This window comes from Cariama cristata, unplaced genomic scaffold, assembly GCF_000690535.1.
Source record: "Cariama cristata isolate BGI_N322 unplaced genomic scaffold, ASM69053v1 scaffold8816, whole genome shotgun sequence".
Lineage (NCBI taxonomy): Eukaryota > Metazoa > Chordata > Aves > Cariamiformes > Cariamidae > Cariama > Cariama cristata.
This window is the reverse complement of record NW_009623786.1, coordinates 56,088-78,480: the sequence shown is the minus strand read 5'-3', so window position 1 is coordinate 78,480 and position 22,393 is coordinate 56,088. Positions and strand designations below refer to the sequence as shown.

Below are 22,393 nucleotides of genomic sequence, written 5' to 3'. Positions count from 1 at the left end.
TTATTTGCAGTATTGAAGGACGGTCAGACGGAAGGAGAAGGAGTGTCCGTAAGCCTGTATACAAGTAAGTCACAGTTTTGTGCAGCCCTGTTCTGCTAGGGAGTTCAGAGCTCTGCCTACCTGCCTAAGGGCTGAAATATAAGACAGTTGTGTAAAGACATGATGTTTTAATCCTGGAGCCTAATCTGGGCTGTCTACTAAGCATGGGGTCTTAATGTGTGGAAGAAACATATCCCTGCTTTAAAAAAAATGAAGCAAAACCAGCCAAAGACAAACCCACCTTCGTCCACTCCATCATCATCTCCTCATATCGCCTCATATGGGAAATAAGTTCTTGCCACAAGTACTCAGTGAACCAACTAGGAAAGATGCCCTTCTGGACTTGTTATTTGTGAGTAGAGAAGGGCTGATGGGAGATGTGATGGTAGGTGTCTGTCTTGACCACAATGATCGTGAAATGGTTGAGTTTAAAATTTTCAGTGTAATGAGAAAAAAAGACAACAGAGTTGCTACCCTGGACTTCCAAGAGAGCAAACTTTAAGCTATTCTGGGACCTACTTAGTAGACTACCCTGGGAACCTGCTTTTGAGGGTTTATGAGTCCACGAATGATGGTCAGTTTTTAAGAACCACCTTTCAGAAGTACAGGAACAGGCAATTCTGCTGTGTCCAAAGTCAAGCAAGCAGGGCAGAAGACCAGCTTGGCTGAACAGGGAACTCCTCACGGAACTCAAAGAGGAAAAAGAAATGGTATGAGTTCTGGAAGCAAGGTCAGGCTTCGCAGGAAGATTACAGAGCTGTGATTCATATATGCAGGGAGAAGACACGAAAGGCCAAAGCTCCGAGCTGAAACTGGCCACTGTTGTGTCAGACAGCAAGAAAGGCTTTTTAAAGTATGTTAATAGCAAGAGGAGGTTTAAAGAGAACATTGGACTGATACTTGTTGAAGATGGTCACCAGACTAATAGGGATGAAGAAAAAGCGAAGGCATTCGATGTTTGGGTTTTTTTAACTCAGTCTTTAATATTACTGATACACCTTGGGCTGCCCGGTCCCCTGAGTTGGAGGTCCACAAATGCGGGAACAGGGACTTTCCATTTGTGGACACTGAAATTGTAAGGGACCAGTTGTATCAGCTGAATGTTCACAAGGCCATGGGGCCTGATGGCATTCATCCTAGAGGACTGAAGGAGCTGGTGGATGTTATGGCCGAACCCTTCTCGATCATCTACCAAAGGTCTTGGGAGCCTGGGGAGGTCCCTGCTCACTGGAAGCCAGCCAATGTTATTCCCATTTATAAGGACGTGAAGGAAAATCCAGGGAACTATAGACCTGTTAGACTGACCTAAGTTCCTGGAAAAATTATGGAGAAGATCATACTGGGTACTATTGAAAGGCATTTAAAGAACAATGCAATCATCAGGCACAGTCAACATGGGTTCACAAAGGGCAAGTCCTGTTTAACTAATTAGATATCTTTCTATGATAAGGTCACCTGTCCAGTGGATGATGGGAAGGCAGTGGATATAGTTTTTCTGGATTTTAGTAAGGCTTTTGATACCGTCCCTCACAGCATCCTTATGGACAAGTTGTCCAGCTGTGGGATGAGGAGGTTCCTGGTGTGCTGCGTGAAGAACTGGCTGAAGGGCAGGGCTCAAAGGGTTGTAGTGAATGAGGCTGCATCTGGGTGGTGACTGGTCACCAGCGGTGCTCCTCAGGGCTCTCTTCTAGGGCCAGTCCTGTTCCATATATTTATCAACAGTCAGGATGGCGGAGTTGGATGCCCCGTTAGCAGGTTTGCTGATGATACCAAACTGGGAGGTGCCGTTGACTCTCTTGAGGGACAGGAGGCCTTGCAGAGGGATCTAGGTGGATTGGAGCATTGGGCTATGATTAATGGGACAAAATTCAGCAAGTTGAAATGCCAGATTCTGCACCTGGGTTGGAGTAACGCCAGACACAAGTGTAAGTTGGGAGAGGAGTGGCTGGATCACAGCCCTGCAGAGAGGGGTCTGGGGGTGCTGGTGGGCAGCAGCTCAGTGTGAGTCAGCAGTGAGCCCTGGCAGCCCAGAGGGCAAACCCCACCCTGGGGCCCATCAAACACGGCATTGCCGGCTGGTCAAGAGAGGGGATTGTCCCGCTGTATTCAGCGTTGGTGCTGTCTGCGGTTCTGGGCCCCACCGTTTAAGAAGGGTGTGAAGGTCCTTGAGTGCATCCAGAGGAGGGCAACCAAACTGGTGCCAGGGCTGGCAGGCATGGCCTGTGAGGAGCGGCTGAGGACTTTGGGTTTCTCTGCACGGAGAAAAGGAGGCTGAGGGGCGACCTCGTGGCTCTCTACAGTTTCCTCAGGAGGGGATGTGGAGAGGGAGCTGCTGAGCTCTTCTCCCTGGCATCTAGTGACAGGACGCATGGGAATGGTTCAAAACTGCATCAGGGGAGGTTTAGACTGGACATTAGGAAGCATTTCTTTATCGAGAGAGTGGTCAAACACTGGAACAGGCTTCCTAGAGAGGTGGTCAATGCCCCAAGCTTGTCAGCATTTAAGAGGCACTTGGACAGTGCCCTCAATAACATGCTTTAACTTTTGGTCAGCCCTGAAGTGGTCAGGCAGTTTGACTAGATGATCATTGCAGGTCCTTTCCAACTGAAAGATTCTATTCTAGTCTCTCTCTTTCCTGTCCACCTCTCTAGATTCCTAAGGGAAGCCCTGAGAAATCTGTCAGAGTGATGGCCTATGCTTCTGGTTTGGAGTGTCAAAGGGAGATGAATCCCACTCAGAATGAATTTTCTTCAGTTTTCTCTCGGCTGCCCATTAATGCAAAAGTGTCCAGGAGCATCTGGTGATGTTGCTGGGGTGGCCCTGCACTCTGAACAATGAGTGATGTGAGGAGAGCAAAGTAGTGGTGTGTCTGTGTTTCTTCTGTCTGTGTACGTGAGCAGATGTTCTTGCAGGTTGACAGATTGTCGTCTTGCCTTTCACAGAGCCCAGCCCAGTTCTTGATCTCATGGCAGAATATGTTGGTGTGACTTCTGTCAACTTAACGTGGGTGGTGAACAACACTGCTTCCAGCTCCTACACGTACAGGATAGAGGTTGAAACTGGTACCTCTGTTAGGAACCTGACATCCAGTGTCACTGAAGTCGAAATTACCGAGTTAATTCCTGGGACGATGTATAATTTCACAGTATTTGCAGTAGCAGCTGATGGTCAGACGGAAGGAGGAGGAGTGTCCGTAAGCCTGTATACAAGTAAGTCACGGTTGCTTGCAGCCCTGTTCTGGTGGTCTGTATTTTTCTGTGCAGCTCAGGGCTCTGCCTATGTGCCCAATCCTTACCTGGGCTGTCTACCAGGAATGATGTGTTAATGTGTAGAGGAAACGTAGCCCCGATTTAAGGAAAAAAACAACAACAACAACAAAAACCACCAAACAAAAAAAAACCACCAAAACAACAACAACAAAAAAAACCCAAAAAACAAAAAAAACACAACCAAACACAAAACAAACAAACAAAAAAAAAACTAAAAAATACCCCCAAAACCAACCAACCAAAAAAAAAACCCAAAACAAACAAACACCAAACCTCCTCTAACCCTCCCCACCCCAAAACAAAAAATCCCCCACAATAACAACTAAACAAAAAACCAAGCAACCAACAACCAAAAAACCAAACCCTACACCCTTTCTTGCCCACCGTACTTATTCCTTTCCTGCCCACCTCTCTAGATTCCCAAGGGAATCCCTGAAAATTATGTCAGAGTGATGGCCAATGCTTCTGCTTTGGAGTGTCAAAGGGAGATGAATCCCACTCAGAATGAATTTTCTTCAGTTTTCTCTCAGCTGCCCATTAATGCAAAAGCGTCCAGGAGCATCTGGTGATGTTGTTGGGGTGCCCCTGCACTCTGAACAATGAGTGATGTGAAGAGAGCAAAGTAGTGGTGTGTCTGTGTTTCTTCTGTCCATGTACGTGAGCAGATGTTCTTGCAGGTTGACAGATTGTCGTCTTGCCTTTCACAGAGCCCAGCCCAGTTCTTGATCTCATGGCAGAATATGTTGGTGTGACTTCTGTCAACTTAACGTGGATGGTGAACAGCACTGCTTCCAGCTCCTACACGTACAGGATAGAGGTTGAAACTGGTACCTCTGTTAGGAACCTGACATCCAGTGTCACTGAAATCAAAATTACTGAGTTAATCCCTGGGACGTTGTCTAATTTCACAGTATTTGCAGTAGCAGCTGACGATCAGATGGAAGGAGAAGGAGCGTCAATAAGCCTGTTTACAAGTAAGGAAATGGTGCCTCCCAATTGCAAGTAAATATGCAGTTTGTATCAAATTGCCCTGCTCTTTTACCTTGGGTTTCCAACTTTGTACTATCTCTCTCTATGATGTTGCTTTGCTCCAGGTGGGTGTGAGCATGAATGCAAAGCGATCTTTGGTAGAAGGGAAGAGGACTGAGATAGCATGTGTCTCTGTGCGTGTGTTGCCTGTAAAGCAGTTACTTCATCAGCTTGGCCGCTCGACACTATGTAGAGATCTAGTTGCTAGAACAACATGACTTTTTCTGGACTTGAGGGCTGAATGGACCCCCTACAACGCTTCTGGGAGCAGGTTATCGCATCTGATACCAAAGGACATGGTGTGCAGGGATGTGGTGGCCAGGATCACAGAGGCTTTTTGTTCTTGAAGATTGTTTTGAGCTCTTTGCAGAGTTCCCTGGCTTGAGGCTCCTGTGGGCTGTGACAGTGCCTAAGGCCACATTATCAAATGTGGTGCCCTTTTTGTCAGCTTTGCGCCATGGCACCTTTTTCCCAGATCAGAGGGACAGATGGGAGGAGAAGATCGATCTTTTGTGTCTAGCTCAGGGGTGGAAAGGGAACAGACAGCATCCCTACGAAGCAATTAGAAGCAGTGTGTCCTGGAGCTGCTACTGAGTAGATGAACTTGTCTAAGCTGCCTGAGGTGAGTCTTGTCTGCCTCGTGTTGATGCCAAGTCAGGCTTGCAGACACAGCCCCCCAGGGTGGGTCAGCTGTTGGACCTGCTTGAGGAGCCTATTTCCTTCTGCTGATGTTGAGGAGAGGCTGGGTTGAAGGGCTCAGATTAAGACTTGTGGGCGCACTTTTTGGTTAACAGATGAAGATGATCCTGCACTCAGCTTCTTTCCCTGTTCTCTGTCTGGAAACTCGCTATGGAAACAAAAAATTTTTGCATGTGAAATGAAATAAAGAGAATATCCCCCCAAACTCCTGTGGCCTTTCTAGAGATGCCTCAGCATGAATGTCTAAAACTGGACATTGGTACTATAGAAGTGCTGCTTGGCTACAAATAATGCTTGTTCTGTGTGGAACAGGGAAATGTGGCTGTGGCTCTTCTTTATGTATGTCTCTGTCTTGACAGATTGTTGTCTTGCCTTTCACAGAGCCCAGCCCAGTTCTTGATCTCAAGGCAGAATATGTTGGTGCGGAGAAGGTCAGCTTAACGTGGGCAGTGAGTGACGCTGCTTCCAGCTCCTACACGTACAGGATAGAGGTTGAAACTGGTACCTCTGTTAGGAACCTGACATCCAATGTCACTGAAGTCGAAATTACCGAGTTAATTCCTGGGACGATGTATAATTTCACAGTATTTGCAGTAGCAGCTGATGGTCAGACAGAAGGAAAAGGAGTGTCCATAAGCCTGTATACAAGTAAGTCACGGTTGCTTGCAGCCCTGTGCTGGTGGTCTGTATTTTCCTGTGCAGCTCAGGGCTCTGCCTGTCTGCCCGAGGGTTGTAATTTAATGCTGTTGTAGGCAGAGGTGACGTTTTGATCCAGGAGCTGGAGATGGCCAGTCTGCCAAGCATGGGATGTTTAAGTGCAGAAGCAGCATTGCCCTGATAGAAAGCTGTTGTGAAGTGTGTCCCCAAGGCTGGCAATGCAGAGAAGAGATTTTTCTCCGAGGACCCCTCTCTCCTAAATTTGGGAAAGGGGGTTGCAGTCACTTCCTGGAGGATGGAGGCCTCGGATTCTTATTTTAAGGGACTCCCACACAGAGCTTATTGTGTCAGGGGAACTTTTTTGATTTGGGGGCTCCTAGCTGCCATCAAAACTGCAGCCGGAGAATGAGATTTAGGCAGCACTACTTTAGGAGAACTGCTTTGGCCATCCAGCACCTTGCTATCTTCTGTATCAAAAGTCTTCACACATGGTGTTGGAGGGACCGTTTTGGAGCTGGCCTGCAAGGCTGTAGCCCAGGCTGGTCATTCCACAGGCTGTATTTGAAAGAAAACAGATGCCTGTTCTTGTAATTTGTGTTGTCCTCAAATGTGTGCTCCCAGCTTTCTAGTTGATTCCCAAAAGTCTCTCCTGTGCTGCCTGACTGTAATGGGTAGTTGCCCTGTTTTGAAGATGCACAGAGAACAGAGTGCTGGAGAGGGTTTTTGAAGATGTCTTTCTGCCATGGGAGTGAGTGCTGGGCATGAGGGTTGGAGAAGGAGCAGGGTGCCGCAGTCATCACCTCTGTTTCTCTTCCAGTGATATTTAATCTTCCTTGCTTTTGCTATGCAGAGATGCACCACCATTGTCTTTCCTCTCCAGTCTTCCCTCCTTCCTCCCCACCTCTCCGAATTGCCAGGAGAACCCTGGAAGTGCTGGCACTGTGGTGATCTCTGCTCCTGCTTTTCAATGTGGAACAAAGATGAATTGTACTTGAGATGTGCCTCTCATTTTTTTCCGTTACCTAGCCATTGATGCAAAAGCGTCCAGGAGCATCTGGTGATGTTGTTGGGGTGCCCCTGCACTCTGAACAATGAGTGATGTGAAGAGAGCAAAGTAGTGGTGTGTCTGTGTTTCTTCTGTCTGTGTACATGAGCAGATGTTCTTGCAGGTTGACAGATTGTCGTCTTGCCTTTCACAGAGCCCAGCCCAGTTCTTGATCTCAAGGCAGAATATGTTGGTGCAGAGAAGGTCAGCTTAACATGGGCAGTGAGTGACGCTGCTTCCAACTCCTACACCTACAGGATAGAGGTTGAAACTGGTACCTCTGTTAGGAACCTGACATCCAATGTCACTGAAGTCGAAATTACCGAGTTAATTCCTGGGACGATGTATAATTTCACAGTATTTGCAGTAGCAGCTGATGGTCAGACAGAAGGAGGAGGAGTGTCTGTAAGCCTGTATACAAGTAAGTCACGGTTGCTTGCAGCCCTGTGCTGGTGGTCTGTATTTTCCTGTGCAGCTCAGGGCTCTGCCTGTCTGCCCGAGGGTTGTAATTTAATGCTGTTGCAGGCGGAGGTGCTGTGGTTTGCCTGCCTGGAGTCGGAGGTGTTTGTGTGGAAGAGACATAGCCTTCTTTTTAAAAAGAAAGTAAAACAAATCCCCTCAAAACCAGCGATTGTTGAAGGTGATCACCGAGGCCTGTGATGCGATGAGGGAACTCTTCCTGAGAACCTGCCTCCCTGGCCTGGGATTTGTGGACAATTTTGCTGCCTTCACTTCTTGGAGAATGGGGGCCTCAGACCCTTATTTTAAAGGGCTCCCACATGAAGGGTGTCCTGTGCCCAGGGAAATGGTGTGATTTGGGGGCCTGTCGCTGCCATCGGGCTGCAGCAGGAGGGTGAGCTTAAGGCAGCGCTAGCTTAGGAGTCGGCTCAGGGCATGAAGGGTGGCAAAGGAGCAGGGTGCCTGGGTCATCACCTCCGTTCCTCTTCCATTGATATTTGACGTTCCTTACCTTTGGCTATGCACAGATACAACACCATCTGTTTTCCCCACCTTCCCCTGCAATCTTGTATCTTTCCTCATCACATCTCTGAATTCCCAAGCAAAATCCTGGGAATGCTAGCACCATAGTGACCTGTGCTTCTGGTTTGGAGTGTCAAAGGGAGATGAATCCCACTCAGAATGAATTTTCTTCAGTTTTCTCTCGGCTGTCCATTAATGCAAAAGCATCCAGGAGCATCTGGTGATGTTGTTGGGGTGCCCCTGCACTCTGAACGATGAGTGATGTGAAGAGAGCAAAGTAGTGGTGTGTTTCTTCTGTCTGTGTATGTGAGCAGATGTTCTTGCAGGTTGACAGATTGTCGTCTTGCCTTTCACAGAGCCCAGCCCAGTTCTCGATCTCAAGGCAGAATATGTTGGTGTGACTTCTGTCAACTTAACGTGGGTGGTGAACAACACTGCTTCCAGCTCCTACACGTACAGGATAGAGGTTGAAACTGGTACCTCTGTTAGGAACCTGACATCCAGTGTCACTGAAGTCGAAATTACCGAGTTAATTCCTGGGACGTTGTATAATTTCACAGTATTTGCAGTAGTGAATGACGATCAGACGGAAGGAGAAGGAGTGTCCATAAGCCTGTATACAAGTAAGTCACGGTTGCTTGCAGCCCTGTGCTGGTGGTCTGTAATTTGCTGTGCAGCTCAGGGCTCTGCCTACCTGCCCAAGGGCTGAAATACAATAGTTTCAGGCAGAGACGTTGCACATACCCTACCTGCAGTCAGTGATGTTAATGTGTAGAAGGGGATTCTGTGAGGGGTTTTGTTGCCGCCTCCTCCTTGTGGATGAGGCCCTTATTTTGAAGGGCTCCCACAGAGAGTGCATTGTGCCTGGGGAGCTTCCCCCTTTGGAGGGACCGGTGGCTGCAGCTGGGCTGTGGGCAGCACTGTGCTATGTGGTGCTCGGCCACGCTGCTCTGCTCAGCTCGTCAGCAGAGGGAAGGCTGAGGTACTCCTGTGTTCCTCATGCTAGGCATTGTGAACATTTTTGCCCCTTGTTGTGAATATTCCCCCTCAGTTTTCCATATTTGGGCAGACTATGCTGGTCTTTGATTTTTCCCACGAAGCATGGATGATACTTCTAAATACACTGACAGGATAGAGATCCAAAGTCATGGTTCCTCCTCTGGAAACCAGACATCCAGTGTCACCAGAGCTGTTATTACAGACATAAACCCTGGAACCTTCTGTAATTTCACCGTATTTGTAGGAGTAGCTGATAGTGTTACTAAATAAAAAGAAGTATTTATAAAATGCAGTAGAAATAAGTCCCAGTCACTCACATCTATCTTTTAACTAATTTTTTTCTTCTGGTGCATAATTCTGCTTCTCCTTAGTTTCTTAAAATAATACCTGTTTTTAATAACAAAGTAATTTAATTCATGAGTCTTTTACCCCTGTATTTGGAAGTATGAAATACTTCTTTTTCAAGAGAGGAAACAAATTTGCTGTGTGTTAGAATTGTAGAAGTTATAAGAGTTTTGGTCTTCAAGGCCAAGTTTTATAAGACGTTTAGTTTAGAGGGAGCTTTCTTCTCGGTGTTACTGCTGCGTTAACTTTTTAAATATCTTGAAGTATCTGGTCATAAGGTTGCAATTTTTATGTTGTGTCCTATAGAAGTCTCACACAAACTGACATGATGTCATTGCTGCTCTTAAGGATGGCTACTGCTGTGCTCTTAATGCGTAGAGCTTATACTCATTTTCTTATTTGTTGTCCACTAAGAGTTTTACGTAATTATGTGGGGACTTAGTGTCAATCTACATACTACTGTAAAACTGTTCTTAGAGTAGTATGTTCAATGGTTGAACAGTATTTTGAAAACTTTATTGATCTTGGCAGATACTCAACCTGAATTTTCTCAGTAAACCTGTCTGCAGAGGAGTAAGTGCAGAAGAGGTCTGTGTGCTTAGTGTGCTAAATACTTCGCTTCCTCATAGGGCAGCAAGTCCTTGTAAACAGTAGCTTCATCTTTTTGAAAGTGGAAAGGAATACTGAAGCTTTACAAACGTTTATCCACAGAACTTACAGATAGACAGCTTTTTCTATTTACTACAATACTTGATTTCTTACTTCTCTTTTTTTAATTATTATTGTTTTTTTGCAGTTCCTGCCTTAGTGAATTCATTTCAGTGTGAACCAGTGGCCAAGCAGTCTTCCCTAATGCTGAAGTGGGAATGTCCTCCTGGTAACAATTCTGGCTTCAAAATTAAAATATTTAATGATACATGGGAAAAAGAACAACAGACTTCCTCCTGCATGAATGAAGGCTCAGAGGAAACCTTCAGAACAGCATCTTTAGATTATTTCAGCACATATACTGTTACTATTGCAACTCTTTCAAATAGTTCTGAAAGCCCTCCAGTGCAGAAAATGTGTAATACGAGCATTACTGGTAAGCATTAAGATTTGAGAACGAAAGATATTCATAGGACCAAAATACTAACTTCATGATTGCAGAATACTAAACTTGATATGCAGTAGTACATCATCAGCCTACAGATTCTGAATGAAACACTACATTCCTGCAAAGTCTAATGTGACGCACGATACATATGTATTATATGAACAGCATCAGTATTACAGCATTTTCTTCTGTGGAAAACTCTTCTTTATCAATCACTGAGGTACTAAAAAATATTTCTGTTTATAGACCCACCTGCTCCAAGCAAAGCTCCTTTAGTCAAGGCAGTCAGTCACAGCTCGTTGTCTGTTGAATTCTCTGATTTTGAGTCAGTGAATGGACCATTAAAAGCCTATGCAGTAATGATCACAACAGAAGAACAAGGTAAGATGTTATGATATTACCTGGTAGCTCTGTGAAACAGTTTGTCAGACAGCATTATGATTTAAACTCTAAATAGATGTTAAATAGATAGAGAAAAAGCTGACTCGGTATTTTCAATCACCTTTCAAAAAATCATGAGAAAAATACCTTACTTGCTTGAAGTCAGATCATTCCTTGTTTACAGAAAGCCACTGTTTTCACTCAGCTTTTTCCAGCCTGATTTATCCTTGTATATGTCTCACATGTATCGCCATTGTGCTGTTGTCATCTTGATTCTCCAGTGATTCCTGCCACAAGATTGTGCAGTATCTCTTTTTTTTTCCCCACAGAATAATTTTCAGAGCTACTAAGATAAGCAGTTTTGGAGTGTGGGATGTTTTTCCCCCCTCCCTTCTTCAGCTGGAAGATACCTGCAGTAAGATTTTTAAAAAGGAAGAGAGCTTTCCTTCTGATTCTACTTAAAACACTTTATTAACTAAGAGAGATGGGGTGCAGGTGGAAGTCTTGAATACCATTGTCAGCATTACATGCCATGGGAGGTTGAATGCCATGGAAAGCTAGAGGGTAGTCTATCAAACTCACATCTTTAAAGCATCAAAACAGAGAAATGTCTTTAATTGATGAATGTGTAGTAATAAATAACAATTAATTTTAAAACTTACCCTTGCAGTGTAGGTTCCAGGTGAACTTCTTTCCATTTCTGCCAGTGCTCTGGAGGAATAAAGCAGTTGACAAAGATTGTTTCCCCCAAGTGGGATTTGACATTTGTGCTTATCCTTTCTCTTAGTGCTGGAAGTTGATCTTGCAGCACTTTGACTGTAGATCTTTCTTCCATGGTTTTCTATACAATATATGTCCAAGAAATGCCTGTACATATCTATAGATGTGTGCGTGTGTAGTACATCAGTGCAGAAAATTCCCATTTTTCACATGCCTGCTCAGCTGCCCCAAAGTTGCCGATTTGAATGTCAATCTCTTGTACGCAGCAACAGCTCTGCTTGTATCTTTGGCCAGTCCCGTTTAGTCATGATGAGATTCTGATTCATGATGAGAAATGCATTCTTCTGTGTGCTTTTGATTGCAAGGTGTTCAAGAAAGAGGACTTTCAAGATGTGATTCACAGAAATAGGGAAGGAAGATGACCTGTATTTATAATACAGAGTCTGAGTGTTTTGATAGGAGCAGAAAACCATCCTTTCAGCCAAGCATCGCTTCAGCTTTATAGTGTTGAAATAGCATTAATATGGTTGAGATGTGTTTCTCTGTCTTAAAACAGGCATCATTGCCTTTAAGACAGACAGAGAGGACTTTATTCAGTTGTGTAAGCAAGGATGTCTAAGGCTGTTTGAGATGTCCTAGGGTGATATCCAGCACATCCAGAAGGAGAGCTGCAGATGTAACCTAGGACGTGCATCCTTTTGGAATGGAAACTAGGGACCAGACAGGACATAAAACGTATCTCAGATAGTATTGAACACCCATTTCTAAGCAACTGAGTTAATTGCAACCTCAGCTGCATTTAATGTAACTGAACTAGTGCTTTAGAAGAGCTGTCTTGCACCCTGTTCCTGCACAGTTACAGTTGATGAGAGCTTTGCTGCTGGTGGCAGTGAGCCAGCAGCTCGCTGGTGGCAAATTGAACCTTGTCTACACAACTATAGAAAGCTTACTGGAGCTTTTCCACCTTTCAGAGCTCCTGCAAGGCTTCTCCTTCTTAAAGGTGAATTCAATACTATATCTGCTTTTAGAAGGAACTTTTAGCTTTGTAAAGGCAGTCAGTAGAGAGCGATACATGCAAACTTCAGTCAAATGAGCAAGATCCTTCTCCTTCCTGCAACACTTTGAGTATTTAGTCAGTTTGCTTGCTCTTGAGTTGTTGCACAACTGGTAATTCGAGCTTTTTTTGCTACCTCTTGGGTCACGTGTGCCTCAACTGTATAATCTGTCTCAAGTTTCTAGGGTTCATCTTCTAACAACAGACACTGTAAAGTGATGCTGTTCTGCAGATGGTGTCCTGTTGGTCACTGCTTGACTGTGGTAGCCCGTTCTTCTTGGTCTTCTAGAAGAGAAACTGTTCCTATCGCTGTCCTGTCCAATGCTTGTCTATGTCAAGAAGAGGCAGAAATTAACTCTTTCATTTCATAGGGTTTATGTGTGAGACTCCTTGTAAGACACAGCAAGGAGGTATAGATCAGGATGAGTTTAGCGTCACCCTAAATGAGGCTTGATGCTGTGTGGGTAGCACAATGTTACCAAATACCGATTGACTTTTTCTACACCATTTGCATTGTACTCTCTACATATGATAGTTGATAGAGTGCATATGGATAGGACTGGCTTGTTTGGTGAAGGTTGTCCACGAGGACACCAGAATCCACCACTAATGGACCTTTACAGAGAAGCTTCACTATGCATGGTAGAAGTAAAACCAAAAGAAGATTAAGACAAGTAATGCTGGGGAGCAGGGAGGTAGTTCAGTAGCTTGCGCTGCAGTAGAAGAGATTTCTGAGATTGTCTGTTGCACTCAGCCGCTCATTCCAGGCAGTATTTATGGAGTAATGACAACTGTGGTTAATGTGACCATTTCAGCCACTGCGCCGATTGATACAAAATCAGTGGATGATGTATACCACATATATCCTTGTTTTTTCCTGAAGGTTGTGGGTCTTTGAAGTCTAAATTGAACAACACATATGAAGATTTCAAGAAGAAGACGACAGTCACCTATGTAACATATGTGATAGATACAGAGCAGGCAAAATCACCTTCTTTCCATTCTCAGAATGGAAACATCATTAATGTAGGCAAGGGAAACACAATGTATGGCTACGAAAATGGACCGTTGATGCCACTTCGTTCATACAGGTATTTATTTCAAACCACTGTTTAGTTGATTTTGCTGCAGTTGAAATCAAAAATATCATCTAATGAAAAGATTACAGATCTTGCTTAAGGCAGTTAAAACCATGTAATGTACCTGGTTTTGTTGTGTTTTTTTTCTTCTCCCTTATCAACAGGGCAAGTGTTGCAGGTTTCACTAACATAACCTTTACTATGGCCAACATCATTGTGGGGGAAGATAGTTATGTGTCATTTTCACCTTGTTCTGAGGCAGTTTTGCTACCCCAGGATCCAGGTATAGTTAATGTCAAATATAGAACTGGCAGCTTGGTAAATACACAGTGTGTGGAGATTCCTTAATTACAGCAAGTTTCGTGATAGCAAAACACCCATTGGTTTCTCTGTGATGGGCTGTTTGTTTCTAGCTTTGCAGTGACACTGCTTTCAATTCATACCTTGCTCGTTCTGCGGGTGACCTCTTTTCTCCATGTATGACTTCCACTGTGGAAGTAACCAAAAGCTGCGCTACTGGTGGCATGTGAAAAGGGATTGGATGACACAGCGAGACTTTGGTACAGAAACAAGTAGCAAAAAGTAGGTGATGTTCTAACAGTTCTGGTGAACTAGAATCGGGTGTATTGGAATGCAAACACTGGTCCTTTGATCCCAGTCTTTTATTAGTTTATCATCCTTGGTTTATTATGCTTTATGAGCTTTCAATACTGGTTCTGTCAAAGGACACAGTAAAGACAAGATGTTTAGTAGAGCAGAGTGTGCTCTGTCACTTGCAAGGTTCTCCTGTAGCATGTTGACTGAGTTAAATCGTTACCAAAGAAGTAAATCAGTAATGAGTAATACTTGTTCTCTTTTATCAGGTGTTATTGCTGGAGCCGTTATTGGGTGCCTTTTAGCTATATTGGCTGTAGTTGCTATAGGAGGTTTCATATTCTGGAGAAGGAGAAGGTAATGTGTGTTCATTTATTGTATTTGTTGTGGTGAGGAACACCAGTATTGCACTTCTGTATCTTTCTCCTAAAAAGGCCTCTTTCTGTTTTATATACTTCTGTCATGATGCTTTAAAATACATTCTGTTAAAAAATCTTGTTTGTTTGTTACAAATTAGAGTTGATGTATCAGACTAGTTAAATGACTTTGTTCAACCCCACAGTTACAAACTAATGAATTAAGATTCGGGTTTTTTAGCTCTTCTGAATTCACGCATGCTGATGAAGTAATTCAGTCAAAAGTGAGCAACCATTACAAATGCTAAAAGACATATGTAACTGTACCTTAGATGGTTTTATTTTAAATTTTTCATTAATCACGCTTTTTAATTGCTTGATGGCCTGTCACATGAAACTTCCATTCTGAAGTTTCCAGAAGCTGATGAGTTGCCTAGGGTTTGAGCTGGTCTCTCAGATTCCAATCTTTTCCAAATAATTTGAGATTTAAGAGTCCACAAATGCTTCTTCCTGGTTCTGATCATGTGGTACATCCTTTCTAAAAAGTTAGCTGTAGGGCCTTTAGTCCATTTTGTTTAGTTTCTTTGATTAACTGCTGTTATTTTTACAAACGTGTCCATTAGCTGTGGACAATAAGGAGAAGAGCTTCCTTTAAAGCTAGGAACACTTATTTTCATTCATCTACCACTTTCAGTACCACTGATACATCACTGTTGAACACTTACTGTAGGGATTCTGGGACTCATAGCAATTCTCCCGAGATGTAAGCTGGTGATGCAGATCCCACAGATGTACTTCTTCCACCAAACTATGTGCTTTGTGTTCAGGCGTTAATACTTTGGTTCAGACAGAAAGAAACAGTCCCATTGCACAACATCACTGAATAAAGGATGAAGTACTTTATTGTTACTCCAGGTGTAAAGTTTGCCTCAGGAGGGTTTTTTGCACAGAATGAGATGCTTTGAAAGAAATTGTTCTGGACAGGCACAGGAGATAGCTGTCGTCAGAAATCTCATACGCATTCCATTAAATTCTACTGTTAACCTATTGTGTTGTTTTCTTTTGCCTTACAGGAAAGATAAAAGAAATACTGAAGTGTCCTTTTCTCCAATTAAGTAAGTCCATATCTGCTGTTTTCTGAGCTCAAGTGATATTTGTGAAACTTACTCTCAATCCTGATACTTGTTTTCTGTGCAGTTTTGTATAGAATTTTGCAGTATTAATTCCTCAGGGAATTTAAAGACTCCAGCCTGCAGACTAAAAATAATCGTAATCAGACTTCTAGAGCTGCTACAGGGATTCAACTGCTCCCTTTGTGAATTGCTATTAGACACACAAAAGCTCCAGGTAGTTTTAAAAAAACAGGATGTTTGAATGAAACGCAGGCTTCTGTGCGCATTGAGGAAACAATCTAAATTGTTGATAAAGTGCACATAGGCAAAATTCCGCACTGTGGCCTGATTTTTTTCCTTTGCTTTATGACTACTTTGTGCTGAGCCATTAATTCAGATAATGTTGTGATTGTAAAAGCTGGCCGTGGGAGGGTAACCACAATATATTGGAAGTCACAGGCAGTGCAATTGGATCACATTACTGGTTCTTGCAGCAATTTTTGTGCTGACAGAGAGGCATGGCCGGAGCAGCTCATGAAGTCCCACCTGTGTAGACTTTGATAGTTGCCATAAAATATACCAGGGAATGGGGCCAGTCTGATGGGAGTGCAGAAGCGGCTGACTGACACCTTCTGTGATATCCTTCTCCTGAAGGATGTGCTGTTCTCTCCTTGGTTTAACAGATCAGTTAAATGCTATGCTTTGATATCCTGTCCCCTGGACATGCAGAGTTTTGTGGCTGCTACTAACAGTCATGCTTTCATTCTTAGATTCACATAATGAAAAATACAGCTGCATGTGTCTAATCAACCTTTTTTTCTTTCCCCCACCCTCCCCTGAAGAGTCAAGAAGTAAGTAAAGCACACTTTCTAACACATTAACTGAATTCATGGTTTATTTGCCTAATACCAGTTACCAATACATGGCTCTTCTCATTTTAGATCAAAAATGATTAAAGTGGAGAACTTTGAGGCCTACTTTAAGAAGCAGCAAGCTGACTCCAACTGTGGTTTTGCTGAAGAATACGAGGTATGTGCTGTCAGTGGAGAGAGCTTCAGGACAAATGTTTTTGGAAAGGCAAATTAGCTTTCCTGTGGAGCATACGTGAGACTTACGGAAGGGGAAGAGAAGGGACCTTTATTATAGGGATTATTAAGCCTCATGTATGGCCTTCCCTTCCCTGATTCAGCTCCAAATTTAGTTGAAGTGCATGATAAATACTTCACATCCTGAAGTATTATCTCTACCTGTGAGCTTGTAGCATGGCCTGCTGGTCAGCGCTCTCACCAGGGACAGGGTCTCCAGAGACCTTGCCCTAGTCACCCTACAAAGTTAGCCTAGGGAAAGCTATTTAACTTCTCTGCCCTTTGGTTTTTTTAATCTTGTTTTTGGATTTTGCACATCAAGACAGGTCTCTTCCTAACAGCACTGACTTCTTTAGTGCATCGGTGTGATTTGCAAACCACACCTGTGAATAGCTCGAAGGAGCAGGCAGAGAAAAAGCAATCATGATTTGCTTAGTGGCCATAAATGTTTTTCTATGAAATGTGCTAAAGCTCAATTGATACAAGGTACAAAAGATGGGAACGAAATGTCAGTAAGGATTCTGTGTTGTCATGTCTGCTGTTAAAGAATCTTGTCTTTTTCATCTCCTTGAAGCTATTAATTGATTCTCTTCTTTCCAGATTGAATTCTATCCCTTTGATTGTGTTTTGCAGGCTGGTGTTCCACCTTGCCTTCCTTTCAGATTTTGCTTCCTTCAGTCCTTTCAGAAAGTACTTGCTCCCATTCTCCCTGTAGTGTCTGCAGAGCTTATGCAAAGTAGTTCACTGCCTTGGGGTCTGAACGAGTGTGCTGTTGATGTCAGTGCCCTGTATTTCGGCAAAACTGTTTCTCGGCTTTTAAAGTGCATCTCTGAGTTTTAAACACACTACTAGTCCTACAGTCTGTAATTAATCCCTTCTGTATCAGGTTTCCTGCTGTCAGCCTCCCACTCTCTAAAACGATGATTTTTACTGTGATTTATCCCAGTTTAACATGCCTACTTTTACAGCAAAGGCCAAGAGTGTTTGGAGTATTTGTCTGTTTCAGTCGTGTGTTTCTGTGTGATTCCTAAATCAGGACCAGAGATTCATGAATCCTTCTTTTATTGTAGGAACTCAAATCTGCTGGTGTTCATCAGCCCAAATTTGCTGCTGAACTTGCTGAGAACAGGGGAAAAAATAGATACAACAACGTCTTACCATGTGAGTTACTGTCTTTGGTTTTGCATCTTCTACTGATTAATGTTTTTAGGTGAAAAACCTTGGGTTTGGCTAATCTGGCTTGAATAGTACCCTGAGGTTTCAAAGAGGAATTAATGTCAGCAGTTTCCAAATGAATGAATTTGGGCTGCTGCTTTACCAAAATCACTGTAAGCAAACCTACAGAGCTTTCTCTCAAGAATGTTCCGTAAAGCTTCCAAACCTTCTCTCAAGAAAGCTCCCTAAAGAACTTTCCCTTAATTAAATAATTTTACTTTTCCATTTGTGAGAAACTTGCAGTCCAGATTAAAAAACCAAGACGTTAACAGTTGACTACGGACAGATAGATGTGCAGAGCTATGAGAAATATTGAGGCCCTGCTGGCCAGCTTTGCCGAGTAACTAAGACCCTGAGCCCTGCCAAGCTGTCTGCGGGCACCCCAGCGCAGCAGAGTGTAAGAAGGAACTGGAAGGTGAACAGTGACAGGTACTTAGGGATGCTGTGGAGGAGAAACATCAGCTGCAAAGGCAGCAGGAGACAAATTATCTATTTTTCTCCAGCAATTAAAACTATAGTAAATTTTGTGTTGAATTAAAAATATATAAATATGCAAAAACCCCATGTTTTTAAAAAAAATTTAAAAAATCTGTGTTGAGTATTCTGAATCTTTATGCTGATCACTCATTTTTCTGAAGGCTTTCATTATAAAATTTCTAAACTATGCTATTGACGATTCCTAAAGTTATATTCTTATTCTTAAAATGCACATTGTTCTAAACCACCTTTTATTTAGAAACCATGCATTAGATAGGCAGTATTTTGCTGAAAGGTTTTAGTTCTAAATTTCATCATTTTATCTTCCTTTTTTCTTTCTGCAGATGATATTTCTCGTGTTAAACTTTCAGATCAAAGCTGTGCAACTGATGATTATATTAATGCAAACTATATGCCTGTAAGTTGCTTCATTAGTCGAAATATAATGTGTATTTTTATGATGTAGGCTTAACAGGTCATAATGATATTTAAAATGGGCTTTTTGTGTCTCATTGATGCACATATGTGTATGTATTTATTTTGTTTTTTTCTTCTTAGGGCTATAACTCAAAGAAGGCATTTATTGCTGCACAGGGTCCTTTACCCAATACTATAGATGACTTCTGGCGCATGATTTGGGAAAAGAATATCTACTCTGTTGTTATGTTGACAAAATGTGTTGAACAAGCCCGGGTATGTTTTTTAATAAAACTGAACTATCTCTTGAAGATGGTTGGATCTCTTTTAATTTTGTGGTTACCCTAATAGGTTGGAGACCAACTGCTTCTTTTAACAAACATCCACTTACTGGAAGAGTGTTTTCTAAATTAAATAAGCCAAATTTTTTTTAGCCTTTTTCCATTTTTCTATCTGCTGACTACCAGAATAGATTGTCTCAGGAGGGTTCTGAAATCGCTATCTTTAAGGGTGGGTTCTTCTCCCTAAAGAATGATTTTGGTAGAGCTTCTCCTGCCCTGGGATAGGCCATGGGGAAGGGTGATGTGCATTCTAGCCTTGCTTCGGGTGGTGTGTTAACTGAAAACGAACAGTTGTTTGCTTCATTGCTGCGTGTAACGTGTATAACCTTGTAACTCTGTTAGACAAAATGTGAGCAATACTGGCCAGAGAAACAATCCAAGAGCTACGGTGACATCATTGTGACAACGGTCTCAGAGATTGTCCTTCCAGAATGGACAATAAGGGACTTCACTGTAGAAAAGGTGAGTACCCCCTCATTTGTTAGTGTATAAATATCTGTAGAAGTGGTTTATTGTATCACTGTGACTTCACGTGTAGCAACACTGGAGTGACAGCTTACAATAATTTCACTAAAACTTAACTTTGAACTTGATTATCTGAGGGAAAAGGATAAGAATGGTTTATTTTAATTTGAGGCTTTGAATGTATTGGTCTGCTTTCTGCCAAAAGTCTGATTTAAAACCTTTCACGCTACTTGCTGACAACTAGATTCCTGTGATGGTTATGTGTATGCATTTGTTCACGTGCCCTGGCTTCTCACAACAGTGTTTTCGTAACAGATCCAGAGGTGGGAAATGAGTTGTCAGTGAGACCCTCCCTGTGGCAGAAAGGCATCTGCCAGCAAAAGCCAGCCTGCTAATGGGAATTACTGATTGCCCTGTCAGTCATCCTGCGGCTCGTGTTTCCCTGAGACTTGTGCCAGAACTTGTGCTTACGCAGATAGTTGTAGGATCTGCTAGACTGAGTAATTAGCCTCATCTCTGTCAGCAAATGTAATGCAGCAGAGATGATCTTGGACTAAAGTGAAAAGTAAAAGGAAATTATTTCAAAGTGTTCTCTACCAGAGTAGAAGGAAGAGGGAAACTGAAATACCATTGATCAAATTACTGTTCAGTTTGTAATGGGCATTTTTAACAAAGCTGAGCTTTGCCCAGTACATATGGCAGGAAGATCTACTGTTGCTCCTCTAAAGCCAGTTTTCTTACTTTTTGAATGTGTATTCCTCTAGTCCAACACACCAGAGAGCCACACAGTCCGCCAGTTTCATTTCACCTCTTGGCCAGATCACGGAGTGCCGGAGACAACAGACCTTCTCATCAACTTCAGACACCTTGTTCATGAGTACAGCAGTCAAAATCCAATCGACTCGCCTACTCTGGTGCACTGCAGGTAGGAAGAACATGTTTGTGTTAGACACACTTTTGTGGCTTTTTTAAGAACAATTCTTTTTCAACGATAAAAAATTTCATTAGAATAGACCGTCTCTCCTAGCCTGGAAAACTTAGCTGAAAAAGTTGCCTTTTCAAGTGCTTTTATATGTAATCTTGTGTAAATGCAAGGCTGGGAAGCCCTGAAGCATCTCCTCCCTCCCTCCTGGTGATGGTAAGAACCACCCTTCTGGGCTGCAGAGACTTTTAATACCTGTGCCACTGAAATAATAGCATCTTACTCGCTTCACTGACTTTTCATCAGGCCACCTGTGAGCAGGTGGTTGAGAGAAAGCGGTAAATGGCTTCCCCGTGTCCTTGCAGTGCTGGTGTCGGGAGGACAGGGACGTTCATTGCCATTGACCGCCTGATTCAGCAGATTGAAATGGAGAATACTGTGGATGTGTATGGAGTGGTATATGATCTTCGCATGCACCGACCTTTAATGGTGCAAACTGAGGTAAGGCTGTCTTTCATCCAGCAGCGTGTTCTTCAAATGTGCGTAATAATCCAGGAAGGGTAGACTCAAGATGTAGCTCAGAATTACAAGAAGATAAGATATTAAGGAGCAATCTGAAATTGCTCTTTATTTAACTTTCCTCCTTCCTGCCTCAGCTCTTCCCACAAAAGTAGTTGCAGCCAGGGGCCGTAGTACGTCCAAGCAATCTCTTTACAGAGTACTTTGTAGGACTGGCATTTGCAGCTGGAAAGAATAAAATCCTGAAAAAGTGTGTTGTTTTTTTTGTTTAGGGTTTTTTTTCCTGTTTGTTTTACCTGTGTGAGTTTTATCCTTACAGCTGTGAGCCAGAACTATCTTGAGTCAAGTGGTCTCAGTGTGCATCTCTTCTTTTGTGTTCTGCAGGAACACACATGTTTCTGCTGAAATTACTGCTTTGATCCAAAAAGGTGTGTGGATTAGCTCAAGCTGATTTGAAAAAGGCTGTAAAATCTCCATCATGAAAGTCTTTTAAGAGGATGTTAGGCATGACAGTGGATTCGATCCTAGTTTTTTACGGGTCCTTTGCAGCACTATTTTCTACAACTTCTAAAAAATACTCTTGTGATAACTTTCAGTGCAGTGCATCCAAAATGTATATTCAGGAGCAGAATTACTTCCAAGATCAAGTATTTTCTAGAAATGTATTACCCTCTCTTTTTCTCCCATCCAGGACCAGTACGTCTTCCTAAACCAGTGTGTTATGGATATTATAAGATCCCAGAAAGACAAGAAAACCGATCTTATCTACCAAAACATGACAGCAATGGCAATCTATGAAAATTTCACACCTGGGCCAGGCTTGGGGAAGGCCAATGGCTACCATGCATAGCCTGAAAGGAGCGCAGCGTCCCCCGGAGGTGTTACCTGCGCTTGGGAAAGGGAGATGTTCTACTCATGTTTTCTGGGATTGTGTGCAGTGTCTCGTGTCTGGCTTCTCCAGCTCTGTCTGCATTCAAAGATGTGATCTACAGGAGGAAAAACACAATGCTGGCAGGAGCCGCAGACTGGTATTTAAAATAAAAAAACAACAAAACAAACACCAAGCAAAACTATTTAAAGTTAACAGAGGAATCTTGCTTTTTTTTCTTGGGAATTTAACAGTACTGAAATAGGTGAAATAGCATTTGCAGTATGAACGTTGAACTAAATTTTAAATATTAAAATAATAACACAAGCTTTTTATTACAATTTTATATGATTTCATTTACAGAGACCAGGCTTGTGGGCTGTTTTAATATATTTAATTATAAGTTTCAGGAACATATTTTATCTACTGTATCTGGTTACTTAGCTAATAGATATGTGCCTCTGTGATTTTTTTTTTTCTATGTTCCTTTTTATTTAAAAAGGAGTACAAACAGCTCCTGCAAATGGACGTTTATACTTGGAAATTGTGCCTTTTCTAGTTGCTACTCTAGAAAAAAAAACAGCAGAGATTCTATTTTTGTACTGAAACTCTTAATGAGAACACAGATT

The 22,393-nt window shown here is 42.7% G+C and overlaps 1 protein-coding gene across 1 annotated transcript in view; it reads left to right on the top strand.

Moving 5' to 3' along the window:
* LOC104163782 (receptor-type tyrosine-protein phosphatase eta-like) overlaps positions 1 to 21,968 on the top strand; it is a gene marked incomplete at its 5' end in the record, with an annotated part of 24,995 nt that extends 3,027 nt beyond the window's left edge. Inside the window, 22 exon segments of the mRNA XM_009702899.1 lie at positions 19 to 64; positions 2,982 to 3,248; positions 4,016 to 4,282; positions 5,418 to 5,684; positions 6,893 to 7,159; positions 8,076 to 8,376; positions 8,820 to 9,010; positions 9,860 to 10,147; positions 10,406 to 10,540; positions 13,198 to 13,405; positions 13,558 to 13,676; positions 14,257 to 14,344; positions 15,417 to 15,458; positions 16,298 to 16,306; positions 16,397 to 16,484; positions 17,611 to 17,701; positions 18,577 to 18,650; positions 18,791 to 18,925; positions 19,333 to 19,452; positions 20,220 to 20,380; positions 20,743 to 20,878; positions 21,588 to 21,968. Coding sequence (XP_009701201.1) covers positions 19 to 64; positions 2,982 to 3,248; positions 4,016 to 4,282; positions 5,418 to 5,684; positions 6,893 to 7,159; positions 8,076 to 8,376; positions 8,820 to 9,010; positions 9,860 to 10,147; positions 10,406 to 10,540; positions 13,198 to 13,405; positions 13,558 to 13,676; positions 14,257 to 14,344; positions 15,417 to 15,458; positions 16,298 to 16,306; positions 16,397 to 16,484; positions 17,611 to 17,701; positions 18,577 to 18,650; positions 18,791 to 18,925; positions 19,333 to 19,452; positions 20,220 to 20,380; positions 20,743 to 20,878; positions 21,588 to 21,746 — 3,459 coding nt within the window.
* Positions 21,969 to 22,393: the final 425 nt, after the last annotated feature.